Source organism: Lissotriton helveticus, chromosome 6, assembly GCF_964261635.1.
Source record: "Lissotriton helveticus chromosome 6, aLisHel1.1, whole genome shotgun sequence".
Taxonomy (NCBI): Eukaryota; Metazoa; Chordata; class Amphibia; order Caudata; family Salamandridae; genus Lissotriton; species Lissotriton helveticus.
In genome coordinates, this window is record NC_136067.1 from 1678369388 (window position 1) to 1678390870 (window position 21483).

Here is a 21483-nt window from a genome sequence, read left to right on the forward strand (position 1 = left end):
GTCCAGACAAACATACAGCTGCTTGGGAGAGCTGGTCCAGACATCCATACATCTGCTTGAGAGAGCTGGTCCAGACAAACATACAGCTGTTTGAAAGAACTGGTCACGACATCTATACAGCTGCTTGAGAGAGGTGGTCCAGCGATCCATATAGGTGCTTGAGAGAGCTGGTTAAGCTGACGTCAGCAACAGAACTAGAAAGAGTGAAAAGATCTGCACAGCAGCAGAACTCTTTGAAGTCACTTGTGCAGATCAGAATCCATTTCTAGTCCACACAGCATCAATCCTGAGAATCCCATTAACTCCAATTGCGAGAGTATTAACTGGTCCCGCAGCAGTCACAGTACAATCAGATTGTTTCTACATTGATAATTAGACTGAAAGTAATTTATTGATGTGCTACATTGCTTTACTACACTATTGGTTGTCACAGTAAATAAACGTTATATGGGGTCATTTAGACCCAAACGTATCCATAAAAAAGAATGCAAATCAGTCCTACTTGCTCCAACCAGGCACTGAATGCAACTTCCACTTACTCCATACTATGCACATGGAGTTACCAACAGTTTGTAGGTGGTGGTATCCGCCACTGCAAAACAGTGTGTAAGGAGAAATAACACAGGAAAGACTGTTGCTCTATTTAAGGCGGCCTCTCCTACATCAATCTTGACAGTTTTTTTCATACCTAGAAACATGTACACCAGATTTGTCCCAAACATGAACAATGCTGATATATTTCCCAGCACATGAGGTAGATTATGCTTTGTTCTTGAAAGGCAAACCCTCAACTTGGGGGTCTGTGTTTAAAAAACAAAAAAATGCCAACTGGTTTGTCATGCCTTCATGGCAGGGCAGGCAATCCGGTAATCTTTTTTTGTGCCAAAAGTGCTACCTCCATGTTGACAGAAGCATTTTCCAAAATAATTCCCCACCGTGCTGGCCAGTGACTCTAGATTGAGTGGGATGGCCTCTACTGAGCCCAGTTACCAATGGCACTCATAGGTATCACTCCAACCAAGAATAAAGATATACAAGGCTGTTAGCCCTTGGCAATTAATGCTATCCTTTTCAGTACAATAAACCAGACAGACATACTCTTTGTATTTATCTTTATAAAATGTTGTTCATAGTACTAAAAAAACACATCATTGTCATCAACTCAAACAGAAAAACATGTGCACTGTGTCCCCAGAGAGTTTGAAGAACCACCAACATAAATTCTCAACTGATAAACATGCGTTTCTTCTAACAAACAACACATCTCATAAAAAGTCAATTTGCCCTTCCTGGGCCATTAATTGTTATATGCTTGTTTGTTTGTATGAAGTCTACGACGTTTTGACCCGTGAAGGTAACCAGGACCTATCAGGACATAAGGGATGAGAGGAGCATCTGAAATAAACATAAAATATGATAGGGATGAGGATAGAGTGGCCATAGAGTTGAGTAAAAAACAAAGAGGAAGAAGTGGTAACTACCTTACACTAGAAAAGGTAAACAACCAAGGAGAGAATGTAAGCTGGAAGCCCACCACTGGCCCTGGAATGAATAGGTATCACTGTGGAACTATACTTTGACTTACAGTGGGGTAGGATTCGTGCATGTGGAAATAACAAAGAAGCAAACATAAAAATGAACATCAAAGCCTACGATGAAAATACTAGAAAATGTGATCCATGGGACACTTACCCCATGTCAAGTATACACGGAGAGAGACCGCTCACAAGGATGCATTTAGCAGCGGGAAAATTCATATAGATGCGTTAATAGAGATTATTTTTTTTACAAATGATGACAATATACATGTGTATCCTGTTTCAGCCTTGGTGCTGTTTAAGCCAGCCCCTATGTGCTGCAAGTCAACAAAAATAACTATTTCAACGTTAATAAAAGGACTGTACGAGTGGTACCCTTCATGTCCCAAAAACTCAATAATATTTTTCACCAAACATGGATTTCTGAATTAATTTGTAAACATTTGTGATTGTGGTGTTTACTGGGGTATTGCACCATAATGGGGCTCACAAAATATTACATACATTTGAGAACCCTATCACTGCATACCTTTTTAATGAGCCTGTTAAGTAAATGCTTCTTATTGTCAGGAACTTCTCTCTTCCAGGAACACAGCATAATGCAGAAGTTGCACTGTACGCAAAGTGATAAACTTGTTGCTCAGTACAATAAGGAGAAGCTGTCTCAAGAGAAAACGTTAGAGAAGTCAATCAAAAGGAAAGGGTAAGTCTAAAACTTTGATATCAAAGATGTTGATGACTTTTAATAGGTGTAAACCTCTTTGGTCCAAATAACTGTATGGTGTGTTTCATGTTTATTCAAAAATGATAAAAATAAGGATTCGGATTAGCTAATGCAGTATGTGCTTAACCTGTGCTCCACTGACCCCTGGCAATCAGAAACACTCACTCTAGAAAATTAAATAATATTAGCAGATTAATAAAGTTCATATGCATAACAAAAGCAAAATGCAAATCTGAAAATGTTAACCCGCTCTGAGAAACGTGAAATCTGAGTCTAAAATTAAGTTGCTATTCTTGGTTGTTTCATGGGAGCAGCGCAAGTTCAGCAAACAGAATCTAATGTTGTTTATTGGTGGCCTCAATTAAAGCACTGGTGTGCACAAAAAGAGCAAACTGGTAGGTTAAAAGCCAGCACGTCACTTCCTCTATCAGAAATAAAACTACAGTTTGAAAAACTCCAAAATGTTGCTTAAAATTAGGTAGTTGTATTTTTTTGGGTGTGAATTAAATCAAAATGTTATGTTTCATAATTTGTGTAGTTACTTGATGTGTACTTATTTCTGTATTTTTGTGCATTCTTTTGAGGTTCAACTCATTGAAATAGCTTAAACTGGAGTCCATGAATTCCGGTAGTGATTCAGTGGGGGTCCACAGACGCTAAAAGGTCTTAGGGGCAGATGTATCAAGCATTTTTTTGTCGCAAACGCTGCGAATCGCAAAATAGCAGCGTTTGTGACCAAAAAAAACGGGAACTGGTATGTATCATGCAAAAAGCCTCGCAATATTAAGGAATCGCAAATTTTGCGATTCCTTAATATTGCGTAAGCATTTAAGAAATCGCAAATTGCGATTTCTTAAATGCAATGTATCAACCATTAAAGAATTGCTAATTTAGGATAAGAAATCGCAAATTACCACCAACTTGTAGTTGGTGGTAATTTGCGATTTCTTTTTCAAATGCACTTTATGCAATTTGTAAAGGTGCCATGTGACGCTCATACATGCCCTTAGGGCATGTATGTGCGCCATATGCGCACACATGTCATTTTCGGGGTGCAGCAGGGTGTTCTTGAAACACCACTGCACCCTTGAAATTATTCTCAATTTGCGATTAGCAAATTGCGAATAATTTCACATTCATTCCTATGGGCCTCCTGGCCCATAGAAATGAATGAGAAATTATTCCTTAATTGCGATTAGCAATTTGCTAATCGCAATTAAGGAATTTTAAGAAATCGCTAAAAAAAAGCGAATTTCTACATACATACCATTTTGCGATTTCTAAATAGCGATTCCTTAAAAATCGCTATTTAGAAATCGCAAAAGGGAATGTTGATTCATCTGGCCCCAAGTGAGCTAATGGTTATAATTGGGGCTGATTTGGAGTTTGGCAGATAGGGTACTCTGTCACAAAGGTGAGAGAGTACTGTCTCCGCCAAATTAAACGTCCGCCTGCCTGATTTACAGTCAGGTGGACTTTATGTATGTCAGTGATGAAGCCTACTCTGTCACTGGTACTGACATACTCTTCTAATGGCCCGACAGAATAAGGTCCATCGAAATTCTGGCTGCTTAGTCACCCGCCCAACTTAGAGTGGGCTGTCGAATGGCCAGTTTTTAACTTTCCCTTATTGATATGAAACACCTGGTGGCAAGGGACAATAAAACTTTGAAATGACCCCCACACACCATGGGGGAAAACTACCACGTTAAATGGTCTTGAAAGTCTAACGGGCAGCCATCAAATTTGATGTAGCCATGTGTCAAACTTCTAACTTGTTGTCATGAACCACATTGGCCATATTTCATGTCAATGACTAGAGTTGTCTACTGGGTCAGCGGACAGCTCTAAATTTAGAGAAGGGGTACTCTGTCAAGGATAATGCTGGACTTGGCCCTTTCAGAAGGATCATCCCCAAACTTTTTTGCCTTCACCCTACTGTTTTCTGAACACATTTTTATTGGCTTTTAAGACTCTGTGCACTTTATCACTGCTAACCAGTGTTACAATGTTTGTGCTCTCTCCTTAAAACATGTTAGATTGGCTTATACCCAATTGGCATATTTAATTTACTTGTAAGATCTGAATAAAAATGACACTTCCTTTGCACAGGGCCTATAAATTAAATGTTACTGGTGGGCCTGCAGCACTGATTGAGCCACCCACTTAAGTAGCACTTTGAACATGTCCCTGGCCTGCCATTGCATGCTGTGTATGTTTAGTTTTAAACTGCCATTTCTACCTGGCAAAATAAACGATTTTCCAACCCCAAACCTTCCTTTTTAATACATATAAGTCACCCCGAAGGTAGGACCTGCACAGCCCAAAGGGCAGTTTATAATGTATTTAAAAAGTTGGACATGTACTTAAATCTATTTTTCACTACTGCAAGGCTTGTATGCTAGGCTAGGATAATATTGGATAGGATAATATTGGAGTTACCATATTACATTTTATAATATTGGAGTTACCGTATTACATTTTATAAGTGCATTTTCCTAATTGGACCAGATAACCTTTTTATGTTTGGTGTCTCTGGAGTTGTAATTTAAAATCCTAACTTATGGTGAAGCCAGATTTAAAATAATAAGGCATACCCTCTGCAGTTAGTCTGGAGCTAGGGCCAGGAGGTAAGAGCACCTGTGGACCACAAAGGCATGCCTCTAGAAGTTTCTCCCCACTTCAAAGGCACAACTGGGTATAAATCCTGGACCTTAGACACCAACTCTTCACTACATGTCTGGTCCTCTGGATACTCTGCATGAAGAAGGATTGCTGTGTTGCTAAAAGAACTGCCACTCTGCTTGTCTGCTCCTCTGAAGTAACTGCGTCCCTGCTGTGCTGACCTGCTGCCCTCTTGTGTGGGTGAACAGAGAAGTGGACCTGCAACTTCATCCCTGAACCAATGACACGCGAGTGACTCCAAGGACTAGTCTGCTAGCCTCCTGATCTGTGCCTCAGGGACATGAACAACTCCTAAACATCCTGAACCAGCCCCTGGACCCAACTGCAGTCAATTCCTGATCCCCAAGTGGTGCCCCCAGTCCTGGATCATTGGTGTGGCTCAGGCAGCTGAATTCAAGCTTTTGGGCTCTTTGCGACCACGAATGAGCCCGTTCCTAGTGAGCCTTCGCTACCTGCACCACGATTCCACGTGAACCTCCGGCAGCTGCCTGTTTGCACTTCAGCATCAACTTCTAGCGGGGGACCACCAACACGAAGCATCAACACCGCCTGCCCACGGAGCTGACCTGCTCTTCTCAGAACTCCGGCAGTCTCCAGCAACGCTGTCCCTGCTCCTCTTCAACCCCTCCAACACAATGGGGACTCGTGGTACGAATTCAAGAAGGTAAACTTCAGCAGGCCTAACCTGGTGACTGTAGCCGACCTGCGCTCAATCACGGTCAACCTGAAAGTGCGACCAGATTCCCCTACTTGGTGCTTTGTGCTTTTTGTGTTATTTTTCCAAACTCCAGTTCTACTGATTGGATTTTGTTGTTATGGTCTGGTTTTATTTTTTACATTTTACTCTATTTTTCTAACTTGGTGTGGGATTCTTTTTGTGTGATGTTTTCACTGTATTACTGTTTTCAGTTTTGCACAAATACTTTACACATTACCTCTAAGTTAAGCCTGACTGATCTGTGCCAAGCTACCAGAGGGTTGAGCACATGAATTTGGGGTTGGCATGTGCCTCACCCTGACAAGAACTGTGGTTGCTGCTTGACCAGGGCTCACACCTCAGTAACCCAGTTTCTCACAATGACAGAGAGCCAGATGTATTAAGGAAGTGCATGGTACTTGTGTAATTCCTTAATGCAGATTTACAAAGCTTTCTGATTTACATTCTGCATCTCGCATAGAAAGCGAAAAATATCTCTTTGGGTCGTTTTTGTGCGGAAAGGTATCACTTCCTGCACAAAAACTATCCTGGCCATAACACAGGAACCTTGCACTATTGTGCAAGAGTGCCTGCATGGGTGCTAGGCAGCACATCATGCGCCTGCGCAAGTACAGAGCACCAATCCTCCATATCTTTGTAAATATGGAACATTTCTGGTCTCTCGCTTTCACACATTACAGCCCAGTGCAGCAAATTCCCTTGATGTGCCACATTGTGTAGAATAATTGAAAATGTGCCCTAGAGTATTTACCATGTTGCCCTGATGAGGTAAACACTATACTCTCTAGCCGGACTAAATGTTTTAATAATTTTCATCTTTTGAGTGCACCAAGTGGTTTACTATGAAAGAGTAAATGATTCCGCTTTGAAATAGGTCTCTCGTTCTTAACAATTTTAAACCTCTTGGAACGATATAAGCTTATCAGTGAAAACTGGCATATGCCGTAACACAGGCTGAGGAGATAAAAGCAATAGAGGATCTACTTACCTGAAAGACGCTAGTTCACTTCTCACCTTACAGTGTACAAGGTACAGGAATGTCAGAACTGATTCCCCACAGGCTATCCTGTCAAATGTGTTGTTTCTGAGGGTCAAATGTGTCTCTGTTATTAAAATATTGAATTGCACCAGCAGTACTGTGACAGCTCTGTCACAGTCAACACAAAGAAAATGCCCACTGCAGTTCCTGCATGCCATTCCTAACAGAATCCACCACCACAAACAACATTTTGAAGACAGTGGAGTTAGTTTTTATATTTTTGTGGATGATACCCAGATGGTGATACCTCTCAGTGGTTACTTTAATTGGGACTGTGCTCTCTTATTCAATGTAATTGAAGAGATAAAGGGGGAGGTGGATGTTGGCTAGTTGGTTGGCACTTAATGCTAGCAAAACCGAGCCGCTTTCAGGTTCCAGACCCATGAAGATAACATTGGTAGACATGGGAATTGGGGGATGCTAAAATAAGCCTCTCTTGTTAAGTGATTTCGCTGTGGGTGACTCTCTATAAACACCTTACGATGGAAGAACATGTATGCTTTTTGAGTAATACAGGTGTCTTTTTTAAGTTTATCAGCTAGGTAGAAAGTGATGGGGGACAATCACTTAAGCCACAGTATTCTCCTGTTTGGATTATTATTGTAGTCCAATTATAGAAATAATTCAGTCAAACTCTTCCCTAAATTGGAGCAGCATTTGACTCCATTACTAGTTGACTGCTCCTCTGACCAAGATAACAAGCTACCTCAAGTGTGTTTTGACCTTTGTTATTGAGTTGTGATTGAAGCACAAAGTATGACGGGTCCACATCTGGGCTCTCCTCCGAGGGAGATGCTACAGAAAACAGTTGCATGATGGAAATGCTGGATCTGGCTGTGGTGCTAACACGTCCATGCCACTGACAAAATTTGAAGCAGCCTTTTACATCATGTTACTAATTTGCTTGTGAATTATAGAAGGAAACCAACTCTATGCAAATCAGCTTAACCATGCCGTAATTAGTGTGACCTCCTTTGCTCGGTAATACTATTAGAGATTGGAACACCTTTGAAAATAGGACTCGAACTCACGATGGTCAGTTGAAGTAATTATCTGGAGCACAGGATACGGCTGCTTGCTTCTTGACATAACCCCATCAACTGTCCATTCTACCTCCCCATCACATTCCAGGATGGAGCTCCTCTTCACGCATTGCATTACATAACATCATTGGGTCGACTTTCATTAAAGTAATCATTACAGAGATAAAAAGGAACACAACACTGGTCCATTTGCTGCGGGATGCATCAATCAGGATCAGCCGCGGCCCGGACAGGTAAGAGCGGTGGGGCAGTGGGGCCGGATTGGGGGGGGGGGGAACAACCATTACGACGCGGACATAACACCGCAGTACCATTACAACGCGGATTTTAGAACGCAAGTCGTTACCACGACTTGCGCTGGAGGGTGCTCTAGACTAAGGAATAGTGTGATTTACTATTCCAACACCTTCCCTACTGTACATAGGCTGGAGTTGGAATAGTAAATCATTCTATTCCTAAGTCCAGCACCCTACAGCGTAAAAGCTGCGTTGTGATGGTACTGCAGTGTTATGTACCGCGTAGTACCATCATACATCCCCCCCACCCAGCCTCACCGCCCCACCACTCTTACCTGAATGGGCCGTGGCTGATCAGGATCCTCCGCTCTGTGAGCCCATGCTGTTGAACGTGGGTGAGATTTACTGTCCCTTTCTATCTCTAATAACATTAGGTCACTGCGAGAACTCTTACACAAATGAGTTGTAAATCTCATTATGGGAAAGACTACTCAATTCACAAATCTCGTTTTACTAGCTATTGCAGTTTTTAGATTATTTGGGCCTCAATAGAAAACACCTTTATGGAGAAAAACTCCACCCTGCTTAACATTAGGATATGGGTACAATACATTTCTTAAAACAAGGAATGGTCTGGAGATGCACACATATTCTAATTCTTATAAGTAAACATATGCTCAATCCAAACACCAGCAAAAGACACACAATTGAGAGACTTCAGTCATCTTCTTAATCTAAGATGATGACACTTAACAGTACTCCTTCTCTCAAACCACACTATGGGCCCGTGGTAGGTAGCCAAATACCGGTCGGTAACGGCCTAAATTCGGTAATTTCGGCCTTTACCGACCGGTATAAGAGCATCGAGATGTATGTGACCAAAAACCTACCGAATCGGTAAATACCAGTCGGTAAAACACCGAATCGGTATTACACGATTCAGAATTTACCGAATTCATATTTACCGATTCGGAAATGAATAAATGGTAATTGTCCGAATCGGAAAATACCGAATTCATATTTACCGAGCCGGTAAATAAGAAATGGTAAAAATGGCCTGTTGAGATGTAGCAAATCCCAAAAATACCGAATACCATGAAATTCGGTATTTAAGAGTCCGTATTTACCATGGATTGGAAGCAGGTGGAAACCAGGAGCAGGATATATAAGAAGGCCCCAAAATGCAACAGTGCAACCACAATGGCGGCTTTCTACGTAATTGCAAGGCGGCTACGGATACAGGCAGCAGGAGAGAGGGTCTGGCTAAGGGAGCAGCAGGTATATAGGCAGAGAATCACCCTCTTCCAACTGACTGAAGCTGAGATCCTGCAACGGTACCGACTCCACCCCAGAACCATCCTGGACTTGATCAGGGACCTCCACCCATATCTGGAACACCCAACCCCAAAAGCACACGCCATCCCACCCCATGTGCAGGTGCTGTGCTGCCTACACCTTCTTGCCTCTGGGAGCTACCAGCACGTGATAGCCACAGTAGGTGGGGTGTCCCAGAGCTGCCTGTCACGGTTTTTCAGACAATTTCTTGACGCCATGATGCAGAGGATGGAACACTACATTAATTTCCCTGGCACACCTGCAGAACTAGCAAGGACGAAAACCGATTTCTATCAACTTGCACAGTTCCCGCACATCATAGGCTGTATCGATGGGACGCACATCCCACTATGCCCACCTGCAGCAACTGAACACATGTACAGAAACCAGAAGTCCACACATTCTATCAATGTGCAGGTGATCTGCAACACTGGCAACATAATTACGGACATTGTAGCCAAATATCCAGGGAGTACCCACGACTGCTACATATTCCAGAACAATGGGATATACAGACGCCTTGTGGCTGGTGATTTTGGTGATGGGTACCTGCTGGGTAAGTATGTGTGAGACACCCTGATAGTCCATGCAGAAGGAGCAATCATGAGTATGTGACTAATCAAAAATTCATTTTCCACCCAGGTGACAGTGCATATGCCCTGCGGTCATTTGTGCTCACCCCCTACCTGAACCCATCCACCAGGTGCGAAAGGTGTTATAACGTGGCACACAGAACAACACGTTGCGTGGTGGAACGCACTTTTGGACTGCTGAAAAGTAGATTTAGGTGCCTCCATAAGAGTGGAGGTGCACGGCAATACACGCCAATTATCTGTTGCAAGATTATTGCGACCTGCGCCATGCTGCACAATCTTGCCACCAAGGAGGGCACAGAGATTGAACTAACATATCATGAGGACATAGATGATGGGACAGTACAAGCCGATCACAATGCAGCAGGAGCAGCACCAGCAACAGATGGTAGACTGCGATGCGCAGAAATCACCAACAGATATTTTTAATAGAGTAATGACACACAGGCATGTTCATGTCTTGAAACACTCACTTAAATATGCACTACTGCACTATTCAAGACCACATAAATCAAATTAAATGCACTTTGCACACTGGGTGGCCAAAGTTCACTTCACTATGACCTGTCCTGTGTTCATTATGATTTCTTAACGTTTGTGCTTACAAATGATGTTGTGGGAGCCACGGGGCTGGGGGTCAACCTGCGCAATGGTGCCGGTGTCATCTGCATGGAGTCTGCTGCTCCGACGAATGTCCTGTACAGGCGTGCTGGATCCACTCCTGCTTGGGGACTCCTCTGTGTCCCCAACACACGTGTTACCAGCAGTGGTTGTCTGTCAGCAGTACCTCCATAGCAGAGGTCACCCTCCCCATCCCCCTGGACAAGTCACTGCAGCAGTGTACAATGTCAGTCTGCATGTTTACTGACCGGCGGCATAGCAGTGTGGTTGAAGTTGCCAGACGGTTAATTGACTGATTCAGCTGCTTGACCTCACGCCTATACCTGCGCCTTTCTTGGTGGTCACTCTCCAGCCTGTCACAGAGGGAACCCATGCGCACACCCATGTCCCTCACCCCCTCTGCCATGGACTCCATTCCTTTGCCCATGGACTCCATTCCTTTGTCCATGGACTCCATTCCCTTTGCCATGGCACATATCCCCCAATCTATGTCTGACATCCTGCTGTTCAGGATGTGCACCTGTCTGTGCACTGCCATGATCCCTTTGGCCTGCATGCGCTGGACCTTAACCATAGTGGCTTCCAGGCCAGCAAAGACCCCCTGCACATTCTGCCCCTCGTCTTGCTCACGTGCCCTACGGCCATGGTCACTTACACGGCCAGATCCCATTGACCCCTGTTGCCCTGCGTCGCCAGCCAGTGGTGGAGTGCTAGGTCTGGGAGCCTCCACCACTTCCTTAATGGTGGTACGTCCTGCCTCCTTGGCCTCACATGCACAGAGGACCCTGAGCTTGGTGTTGTGCCATCTGCAGGTGCTGCCGGAGTCTGTGTCTCGAAAAGCAGGGGCGACAGTGGCTGTGCAGTGGTGTCTTGCTCCATTGCTGTGGGTGCGTGCGTTGTGGTAGTGTCCTCAGGGAGAGTGCTAGGTCCTGCTGTGTCTGTGGGCTTCTCCCTCGCAGCCGTTGTTGGTGCACTTGACTCCCCTCCCTGCGCTGCTCTGCGCGATGACTCTCCTGTGGGCAGACATGGACAATGATCAGCTGTGTGTTTTCATCACACAAATTCCTAACACACATTTTCATATGCCTCAACTGGTTGTGTATGGGGAGTGTGGCATGGCATGCAGTGTTCGGTGTTGGCTGCTTTGATGTATGTACCTATGACTACGACTACCATGATGCATTGCTGTTGACTACTGTCATGTGTGCTGGATTGTGAGTGAGTCACCCACATTGGGGAAGGGGCCAGGGAATGGGTGGGGTACATGTCCCTGCATCTTACCTTTCTTTCTTGCAGCTCTGGCTGAGCTATCAGCATCCCCAATCCCGTGTATGCTCTCAGGCTCCATGTTGGATTCCACAAGCTGCTCCAGTTCAGTGAGGCTTGGTGCACTCCTCTTCCCCCCACCTATGGCTGCAGATTCCTTCCTCTGGGTGGCACGCTTCTTTTTGGTGGTTATCCGCAGATCATACCACCTTTTCTTGATGTCATCTATTTTGTGATGTGTCACTCCTAGGGCATTGACTTTGCTCTGGATTGCCAGCCAGGTGTTCCTCTTTACAGACTCTGCTACTTGCATGGACTGTCTCCCAAAAAGCTGACTGTAATGCTGCACAACCTCCTCCACCAGCACCTGGAGCTCATTTGTGCTGAATTTCAGCTTCCTCTTTCTGTCACCTCCATCCTTTTGGGCCTCCTGGGATTCCATGGTGTTGCTATGCTGGGCTCAGTACAGCCTGCTCCTCTGTCTCCCCTCCAGCTCTCTCTACAGTTCTGTTGCTCTGCACCTGCATGGGTGCGGCCAGGTACTGGGGTGTGGTACTCCGTACGCATTCCCGGGGCAAGAGCATTGGTGCCAGCACCACGATATTACTCTAGGAGGAGATGGGCAAACTTCTCCCAGGTAAAGTTCTGTGCAGCACTCATCAAAGGGGGGAGTCCAGGGGGGGATGATGCGGATACCGCTAACTCCAACCTTTGCAAACGTATAACCGAGGCGCTTGATTGCACGGCTCCACTCTCGCGTGCCAAAGTAGGTGGTCGCACTCAGAAAACTGCACCGTGGTACAGTGATGAGTTGCGGGCTGCAAAGGCAGCATTAAAGCGAGTGGAAAGGCAATGGCGAGTAGCTTTCTCAATGGAAACTAGGGAGATCTATCTAACCGAGAGGCGACTCTATCATGGACTAATTAGGAAGTCCAAAGCTGCACACTATGCCACCAGAATCAGTGAGGCTGGCAACTCCACGAGGGAGCTTTTTCTGCTTTATAAATCTCTCTCGGGTGGGACACCAGTCACTGCCCCAGATGAGTGCTCGGCGGAATCCTGTGATAAGATCGCACATTTTTTCGCCGAGAAGGTAACCAAAATCTACTCGTCTTTTTCTAGTCACCTCACGGCAGGGACTGAGTTCGTGGAAATCCCGAGGGATTGGGGGAATAGACACAGATTGACCAACTTCGTCACCCCGCCCCCGGAGGACCTCCTAAAGATATGTAAATCTATCAAGTTCGGATCCCCTCGGGACCCCACTACACCTAAAAGGCTAGCTGTTAGCTTGCCTGTGCTGGAACCCTACATCAGGCACCTGTTAGACCTGTCATTTAAGACTGGGATAGTGCCTAGAGACTGGAAGCAGGCGGTGGTTTTACCCCTGAGGAAGAAATCCAACATCAGTTTTGAAAAATTAGAGAACCTCCGACCTATCTCCCTTCTACCCTACCTGGCCAAAATTGCGGAGAAAGCGATTAATGTACAACTGATGGATTTCGTGGAGGAGGCTGCCCTCCTGCATGACACCCAGTTTGGCTTTCGTTCCCGCCACTCCACGGAATCGGCGCTTCTGATGGCAGTGGAGACTCTTCGTCAGGGGGTGGATGAGGGACAGACCATGGCCCTCATCCTACTGGATCTAAGTGCGGCATTCGACACTGTAGCACACACCACCTTGCTACAGTGTCTGAATAATGGAGGAATATCGGGCACTGCACTTAGATGGTTCCAGTCCTTCCTGACGGGAAGAGGCTTCCAGGTCCGCCAGGGTGAATGCTATTCCGGGGAGATCTGCTTGGGACAGGGCGTGCCCCAGGGCTCGTCCCTGAGTCCGACCCTGTTTAATTTATATGTCTCCCGTGTGGCCTCTATTGTGGAGGGCCACGGTCTGAATATCGTATCCTACGCCGGCGATACGCAGCTGGCAATCTCCCTTTCGCGCGCACCCGGTCTTGCGGCGGAACAATTTAGAACATGTATGCAGGAGTTGGCAACCTGGATGTCCGCCAATTGCCTCAAATTGAATGGCAATAAGACCGAGGTGCTCGTGGTGGGGGGTGGCCCATCTGTGTGGTCGTCGGCGTGGTGGCCCTCTTGCCTAGGCGAGGTCCCTATCCCCTGCCGGGAAGCCAAGAATCTTGGAGTCTGGCTTGATGCTGATTTGTCCTTTAGACCTCAGCTAGGCCATGTGGTGGGTGTCTGTTTCAGCGTCCTAAGAGGTCTGCGGAAGGTATTAGATCTTCTTCCCATGTCGGCCCGCAGGACGCTGGTGCATGCCCTCGTGACATCGCGCCTAGACTACGGCAACCTACTGTACCTTGGAGCTACCAGTACGGTGCTAAATCGTCTCCAGGTACTGCAGAATGCAGCAGCTCGCCTTATTCTGAGGCGTCCTAAAAGATCGGCCTCCAAAGCAGCCCTTCAGACTCTTCACTGGCTCCCGGTGAAGAGCAGGGTGGAGTTTAAGCCCCTCTGTACCTGTCAACGTATCCTTAATGGGAGGGCACCAGCACCACTCCAGAGTTTGGTCTCCAGATACGAACCCACGCGAGCGTTGCGCTCCTCCCATGGTGGCCTATTAAAGGTACCCAGGACGAGAAAGGCTCGCATGGGAGGCAGATCCTTTCGCTATTTGGTGGCGAAGGGCTGGAATGCCTTACCCTTGGACCTTCGTCTAGAAGTATCTGAAGCCGACTTCAGGAAGAAGCTAAAAACACACCTTTATGCACGATAAACCTAGCTGACTCTGTGGCCCGTTTTATGAGCTTCTATCTGTCTTAGCGCAGGGACACGCTAGCTTGCGTAACCGCGCCCTTTATAAAACTCCCTTATTATTATTATTATTATTACTTGCATCTGATTGGTAGATTTCTCAGATGCTTTGTTGTGGGATGTGGTGGGTGTCCCTGATTGGTTCACTGGCTCACATGTCATGTATTCGAATTTTCGAGATCGGATTTTACCGATTCGTAAATACCGATTCGGTAAATACCGAATCGTAATCTCCGAGTCGGTGTCTCCCATTCATTCCTATGGGACTGGAGGCCCATAGGGTTGAATGGGTGTTACCGAATCGGAGATTACCGAATCGGTGATTACCGAATCGGTATTTACCGAGTGTGGATACCGAATGTTTCCGATTCGGTATTTTTTACCGATTATTTTCCTACATCTGGTTTTCCGGTTCATAAATACCAATTCGGTATGATTCGGTATTTACGAACCGGTAAAAAATATTTACCTACATCGGGCCCTATATGTATTACGACTTTCAACTCGTGAATATCAATATATGAATTTTGGTGCTCAGCCTGTAACTCTCAATTGGTGATTTTCTTGCGTTTTCAGCAAAGACATATTAGTTTACTCTGGTACCAAGTACCACAGTTTTCTCCAGGATATCACTTTGTAAATAATAAGGCAAACAAAGTTCTTACAGTGAAGTGTATCGACTGTCACACTGGGGGTATTGACTTTTTATTCGTTGCTCACGCCAAGTCAATTGAGGTCCTTAATACCATATGCATGTTTGAGCAGTGATTTCTTATGTCACTCAGAAAGATCAAAGTTCCATAAATGAGCTTCCAGCTATCTTTGCACAGTCAGTGTTCTCTTGTGTGATTTCATCATTGGAACAGGTCTTAAAGTTTAAAAATCATAAAAAATATTGCAGGGGTGACTCCTCCGCTAAAGCAGAGGAGTGTCGCCCCACTTCCTTTCAGCACTGCTAGAAAGGAAAAATAAAATGATAATAACACAAGGTTATTATCATTTAATTTTTCCTTGCTGAGGCGGTTTTGTGGGGTGGGGCAGAGCGGGGCGGGGCTACTCTGACGAAAGGAGCAGGGGGAGGGTGAGCACACTTTGTAAGTGCGAATGAATGTTTGGCCGGCCATCTTGGGCCGGCCAAACATTCATGCGCACTTTGCATGTTGTTCACCCAGGCTTAATTACAGCGTGGGTGGAGAACGTGCCCAGGCTCCCATTCCCTATCTGAGCACCGAGCCATGGTGCTCAGACCAATCAAAACGCTGCATTGCAGCTTTGTGAATGGCTTAGGGAGCCTGGGTGTTTCCTGTTAGCAGAGAAGCCAGGAAAAGAGGAAGGAGAGGACAGAGGCGGCTGGCCAGCCGGCCGGCTGACAGGTAAAGTATCCTGTTTTTTTAAACCCCACTCCCTGCCCCCCCCACCAATTTGCAGGAGCAGCCGTCACTGAAAAATGGGGAACTAACTGTGTTTTTATCCATCTGTCAGGCCCTAAAATGGACTATTTACAAGGCTACATCCCCTTTGCTCAAGGCAACAAGCAACATCTACTGGAGCATTGAGTTCCTTTTAATCCCTAGCGTCGTAGAAGTAAAAGGAATTGGGCCTTCAGTAATATAGATATAAGGAGGATGCTCTTTTAGAAGATTAGTTCCAAAGCATTACCTACTGGCGGTCGCCAGTAGGTATATATAGTTAGGATTTTTTCTCTATGGGTTTTTTGAAAATTCTATGTCTAATAACTTTGGCGTTTGTGGACGGAATCGGCTGAAATTTTCAGGAAAATGGCACATTTTGTTTCTGAGCAGCCCTTGAAAATTTGGGGGGGGTTCGTCCAGTGGGGGCCGAGAAAAAAGGGGGGTCCCAAAACGTGTTTTTAACATTGAGTTTTCCATAGGGCGGTTGGCCTCACTTTTAGCCCGAACGGCTGAATGGATTTGCACGAAACTTGGCAAAATTGTAGGGACTGGTAGCCCGATGTGCCTTTTGTAGGTCTCAATATATGTGCTCCAGTGGATTTTGAGAAATTAACGTTTAAAAAAAGATATATATCTGTAACAGCGGACCGGTTAGCGCTCTGGTTCGCGGACTTTTCGCGCAACGGAGCTTTGTGAAGCGAAGCTGATTGGTTCTCCGGCGTCTGTCAACATTCCAAACAGTCCGTAGCGGCCGCCATCTTGTCTCTCGGTAGGATCGAGAGACAAGAGGAGGTCAAAACAAAGGGGGAAATAACTATAAGGGGGCATAGTAGATCCTCGCTGACCCCCTAGGTTTGATGTGGAGGTTTTAAAAGGGCCCCGCGGGGCAAAAAAAAATAATAAAAATAATAATCGAACGGCTGAATGGATTTGCACGAAACTTGGCAAAATATTAGGGACTGGTAGCCCGATGTGCCTTTGCTAGGTCTCAATATATGTGCTCCAGTGGATTTTGAGAAATTAACGTTCAAAAAAAGATATATATCTGTAACAGCGCTCCGCTTCGCGTAACGGAGGTTTGCGAAGCTGATTGGTCATTCTGTCACTGGGCTATAGTTGGGCTACATCTGGCTGATATTTGGGCTACATTTGTTTTTTTGTGTGTCTGGCGGCCATCTTTGGGCTACATTGGGCTACATTGGGCTTCATTGGGCTACATTCGGCTAATTAGCAAATAGCTCATCGCAAACTAGGAATGGTAAAGAATCGCTATTTATTCCTTAAAGTTCGCTATTTAGGAAATGCAAATAACTTTGATGATACATATGGCGGTTCATCTCTAACAAGATAAGAAGCATAGGGATAGATTTATGATGACTGGCGCATCACCAGGGATGTGTTAGTCATTCTGTGCCGCTGTTCCGTCACCTATGGTGTGCTGCATTTACAATGCGGCGCATCACGGGGCAAAAACAGCACAGATGCGTGATGTATCTGTGCCGTAAAGGTGGCGCATTGCTGGAGTTGTATCGCAAGTGTGATGAAGCTCCAGCAAGGGTCGGGGGTGCCCCTGTCGCAGGGTTTCTGTTCTCACACAGAACTGTGGACAGAGGATTGGAACCTCGGCGAATTAGGGTGTCCCAAAACTCACGTTAGTAATCAAAAACTATTTAGCAAGCTAGGTACAGTGTCACATTGGATATAACAAACTCTCAATGTTTAGACAATCCAGAATATGAACTTATAGTACCTCAGGATACGTGGAACTCATGAACAGTCGGTCGTTATATATTTCTTAGAAACCAGAACATGGAGTTAAGAAGAACACATGTGTATTTGAAATGTTTATTTACTAATGCCGTCTTCTCAGGCGTAGTACCTTAGATAATAAAAGTACACATATTATCAGTAGCAAAATTACCAGCATAGTTACTAGTACATAAAAAGTGAATGGTGATAGTATGTTAACATGCTGTAAATGAATAAGAGTTAGCAACACTTATAAGCAGCCGCGGGCCGTGGAGGGAGTTACGGTGAGGCAGGGAGGCGGGGAGGGGGAGAAGCAGGGTGGAGAATACAAGTACACATATTATCAGTAGCAAAATTACCAGCATAGTTACTAGTACATAAAAAGCGAATGGTGACAGTATGTTAACATGCTGTAAATGAATAAGAGTTAGCAACACTTATAAGCAGCCGCGGGCCGTGGAGGGAGTTACGGTGGGGCAGGGAGGCGGGGAGGGGGAGGGGCAAGGTAGAGAGGGCTCCACCCTGCTTCTCCCCCTCCCCGCCTCCCTGCCTCACCGTAACTCCCTCCACGGCCCGCGGCTGCTTATATCTCACCCTCCCTAATACACATATTATATTATTTGCTAAGAAGGTCTCTTTGTGTTGGTTTAGGGCGTGCCCATACTTTAGTGTCTTAGATTTGAAGGAATCACCTCAGCATACACCAGCTCTCTCTTCATGTGAACCGCATCAACTGTTGTGTATGTGTGTTCGGCAAAGCAATATAAAACCCGCCTCATGCCCAGAATTGGCAGAAGTTGCACTTATGTTATGAGTATGAAGTCGTGGAGATCAGACCTCATAACAATTCTGTATCGTGTTGTTCTTGAAACTTTAGCACTCGCTGTACAGATATAGTTTAACAAGTAAAGCAGATAGTAGACCAATAACATATTATTCTCATGTAAACCACGATGAACTACTAGGTGGAAAGCTAAAGCAACAACTAAATGTCGTGTGCAGAAGTTGCAAAAAAGGAAAAATGGCGTTTAAACCGGTAATGAGCCCATGCTAACTTAACACGGTGTAAAGATATCCAGGACCTAGATGACACCTCCCCATGATCCGGAAACGAACTGAATAAGATAATAGAAGTGCCATCTCATGAGAGCAGATTGCAAGTTTATATGTGGACGGTCCGCAAGGTAAAGCATTAAAAACTAGGAAAATTCAATGCTAAAGAAAAATAAAACAGCCAAGTACTTTATCGAGTCTTAAGCCAATAGGCAAGGTAAATAATAAAAACTTGACAATTAAGTCAATGAATTGTCAATGAAATGCTAGTACTCAGCATATGAAACATGAAAAAGGTCTATGACATAACTGTGTATGCAAAATAAGCTGCAACAGCCTCCAACAGGAAGTCACCGTCTTCATCCGAAAACAGTTCAGCCATCCAATTTAAAAGCGGAAAAGAACATACGTGCTCTCCCAGCACCGGATCCTCTATCACCATCAGAGGACAGCTCGGTGGGTTTTCAAGAAAGCTGTGTTCCAAGAAAGACTGTGCTGCCGCCAGTAAATTCCAGGGACCAAGTAGTCCATGCATCAATGCCACAGCCATAATCCTTTCGCCAGGACAAACCAACTCGTGAGTAATGATAGGAGTCATCAGCTGATTAAAGTCGACGTCAGGAGAAACCGGTCCGCAGAGACACAAATCAATGGCCCAATCGAAATCACAGGTCAGGCAGTGAAATACAGGCTGGACACAGGTGAAGTAGGAGAACCGAAAAGATAATCCATATGCCGTGCTTAATATCGCCAACGGCATTGTGCCATAATATTCTAGCATGCGATTGCGGAACAGTGTCAGCAGCTGCAGGGTCGGAGGTTGCATAGGAGGGACATCCATATTTAAAAATGTAAAAAAGCACAAGAGCGTCCGCTGGTAATGCAAGTAAAAATGCAATCCACGAACCAGAGTGGAGAAAATGGAATGAAAGGGAGCAGGGATGACTCCAAAGATTTTCTCAAATGAAGTCACGAGACCACTGGTAACAACTTTAAAAAAGTGTGCCAGGGATTTTGTGGAGGATGCGTTAAAGATAGTCGGAAACATGTTGCTGAAATTGAAAGGCAAACCTGTGTACGGGTGTTCGCTATGTGAAGTACGAAAGTTTCACGGGCCGAACTCAAGGCCACCTCTCTCTGAGACAAAAGAGCTCTTATTCTTGTCATGCCGTTGAAACGTGTCCCAAGGTTGGTATTTGTGGCCAGATTGAAAACTCCCTATGTTCATGTGTGGGAGGAAATAGAACATTTCTGCAGCAAATAACCCGTTCACTTACTGTTACGATAAAAGGAATACTTTTAATTAACTCAGAACAATCTTCATTATTGAGCATCAAATAACTACCATTTTCCAACAACTTGAACGTGGGGATGATAGCAGGAACTGGCGTGCCTTGCAACACGCAAGCCATATTTGGTCGGTGTTTGTTGCATGAATCGTGTAACTGTATGTGCCTACACATTAGTGAATGATCTGGCGTCTCAGTGCATTCCTCTCCATTCAGATAAACTTCTCGATCATCTTTGAAACATCTGTATGTGTATGGAAGCGACCAGACCTCATGAACAAAAGCACTACCTAAAGGTTCATAAAGACCTATTGGTATATATTTCATACAATTTGAAAACTTATATAAAGCAAAAGGCAGCGTTATTAAACCGTGGATAAGGCATGTTGCCAAAAAACCCGCAATCCTCTGCTGATGATGTCACTGAGCATGTCATGAATGATGTAATATGTGACATCATCAGTAGTGGATTATGGGTAATAGTATCTCTAGTTTACTCCCCTATAGCTGTCTTTCTTTTAACATAAGTGTGTGTTTCCTTCCCTTATACTTACTGTTTTTGGTTCGCTTCCAGTTCGCGTACCAGCGAGCGAACTAGGAAGCGAACTAAGAGAAATAGAGGTTGGCACAGTTCCAAATATTGTACCAATTTTTTAATAACGGGGAGGTAGTTCTGAAAAGAACTTTTTTTTTTATTTTTCTGAACATTTTTTTAATGTTTTTGAATTTTTCGGAACAGTTTTATATTTTTTTGGGTTTTTCTTGGAGGGGGCAATGAAAACGATTCATTGTAAAGGGCTCAACAGGAGCAACAAAACAAAAAAAAGAAGTATTTATTATTTTGGGCGTTTCGGACAAACTTGCATATGATAGTCAATAGCTCTGTTGATCAGAGTGATGCTTCTTTCTCCGTAGGAAATGAATCCATCGCAAAATACGCAGGTGTGTTTTACTTCACCAAATCTCATTTGTATATTTGGCACCATCTCTCTGCCCTCTGGTCCCGTTACTTCCGGTACAACAGATCTTCTGGCCATAATAGGGAGATTATCTAGGTCGTTCCGAAACTGTGCAGCACTGTAGTTGTTAGGATGCCACCTAGTCATATGGCGATGCATTGTGTAGTTTCCGAAACTGTATTTTTTGTCGGTCCCTCTGGACAGTCTATCTTGACATATAAGGCAAGTTACGTATCTTGCATTTACTTTTTTCTGACCTTTGGGAATTTTAAAAAATTGCCAAATGAAGTTTTCTTTCCGGTGAGACGTCTTGGGCTGCTCAGGCAAAAACTGCCTCTCTTCGTGCTCGTCCTCCTGTTCCTCTTCTTCTTCTTCTTGTTGAATTACAACTTGAGCAGGTGGTCCTCTCTTCCTTGGAGGTGGTGGAGGTGGTGGGGAAGCACCA

The 21483-nt window shown here is 44.9% G+C and overlaps 1 protein-coding gene across 2 annotated transcripts in view; it reads left to right on the top strand.

Annotated features, from left to right (window-relative positions):
- The window catches only part of PLCB4 (phospholipase C beta 4), a 1076851-nt gene that overhangs the window by 961618 nt on the left and 93750 nt on the right, over positions 1-21483 (top strand). For both annotated transcript variants that reach the window (XM_078649526.1, XM_078649527.1), the window contains one exon: positions 2126-2241. In XM_078649526.1, coding sequence (XP_078505652.1) covers positions 2126-2241 — 116 coding nt within the window. The remainder of the gene's footprint in view (positions 1-2125; positions 2242-21483) is intronic.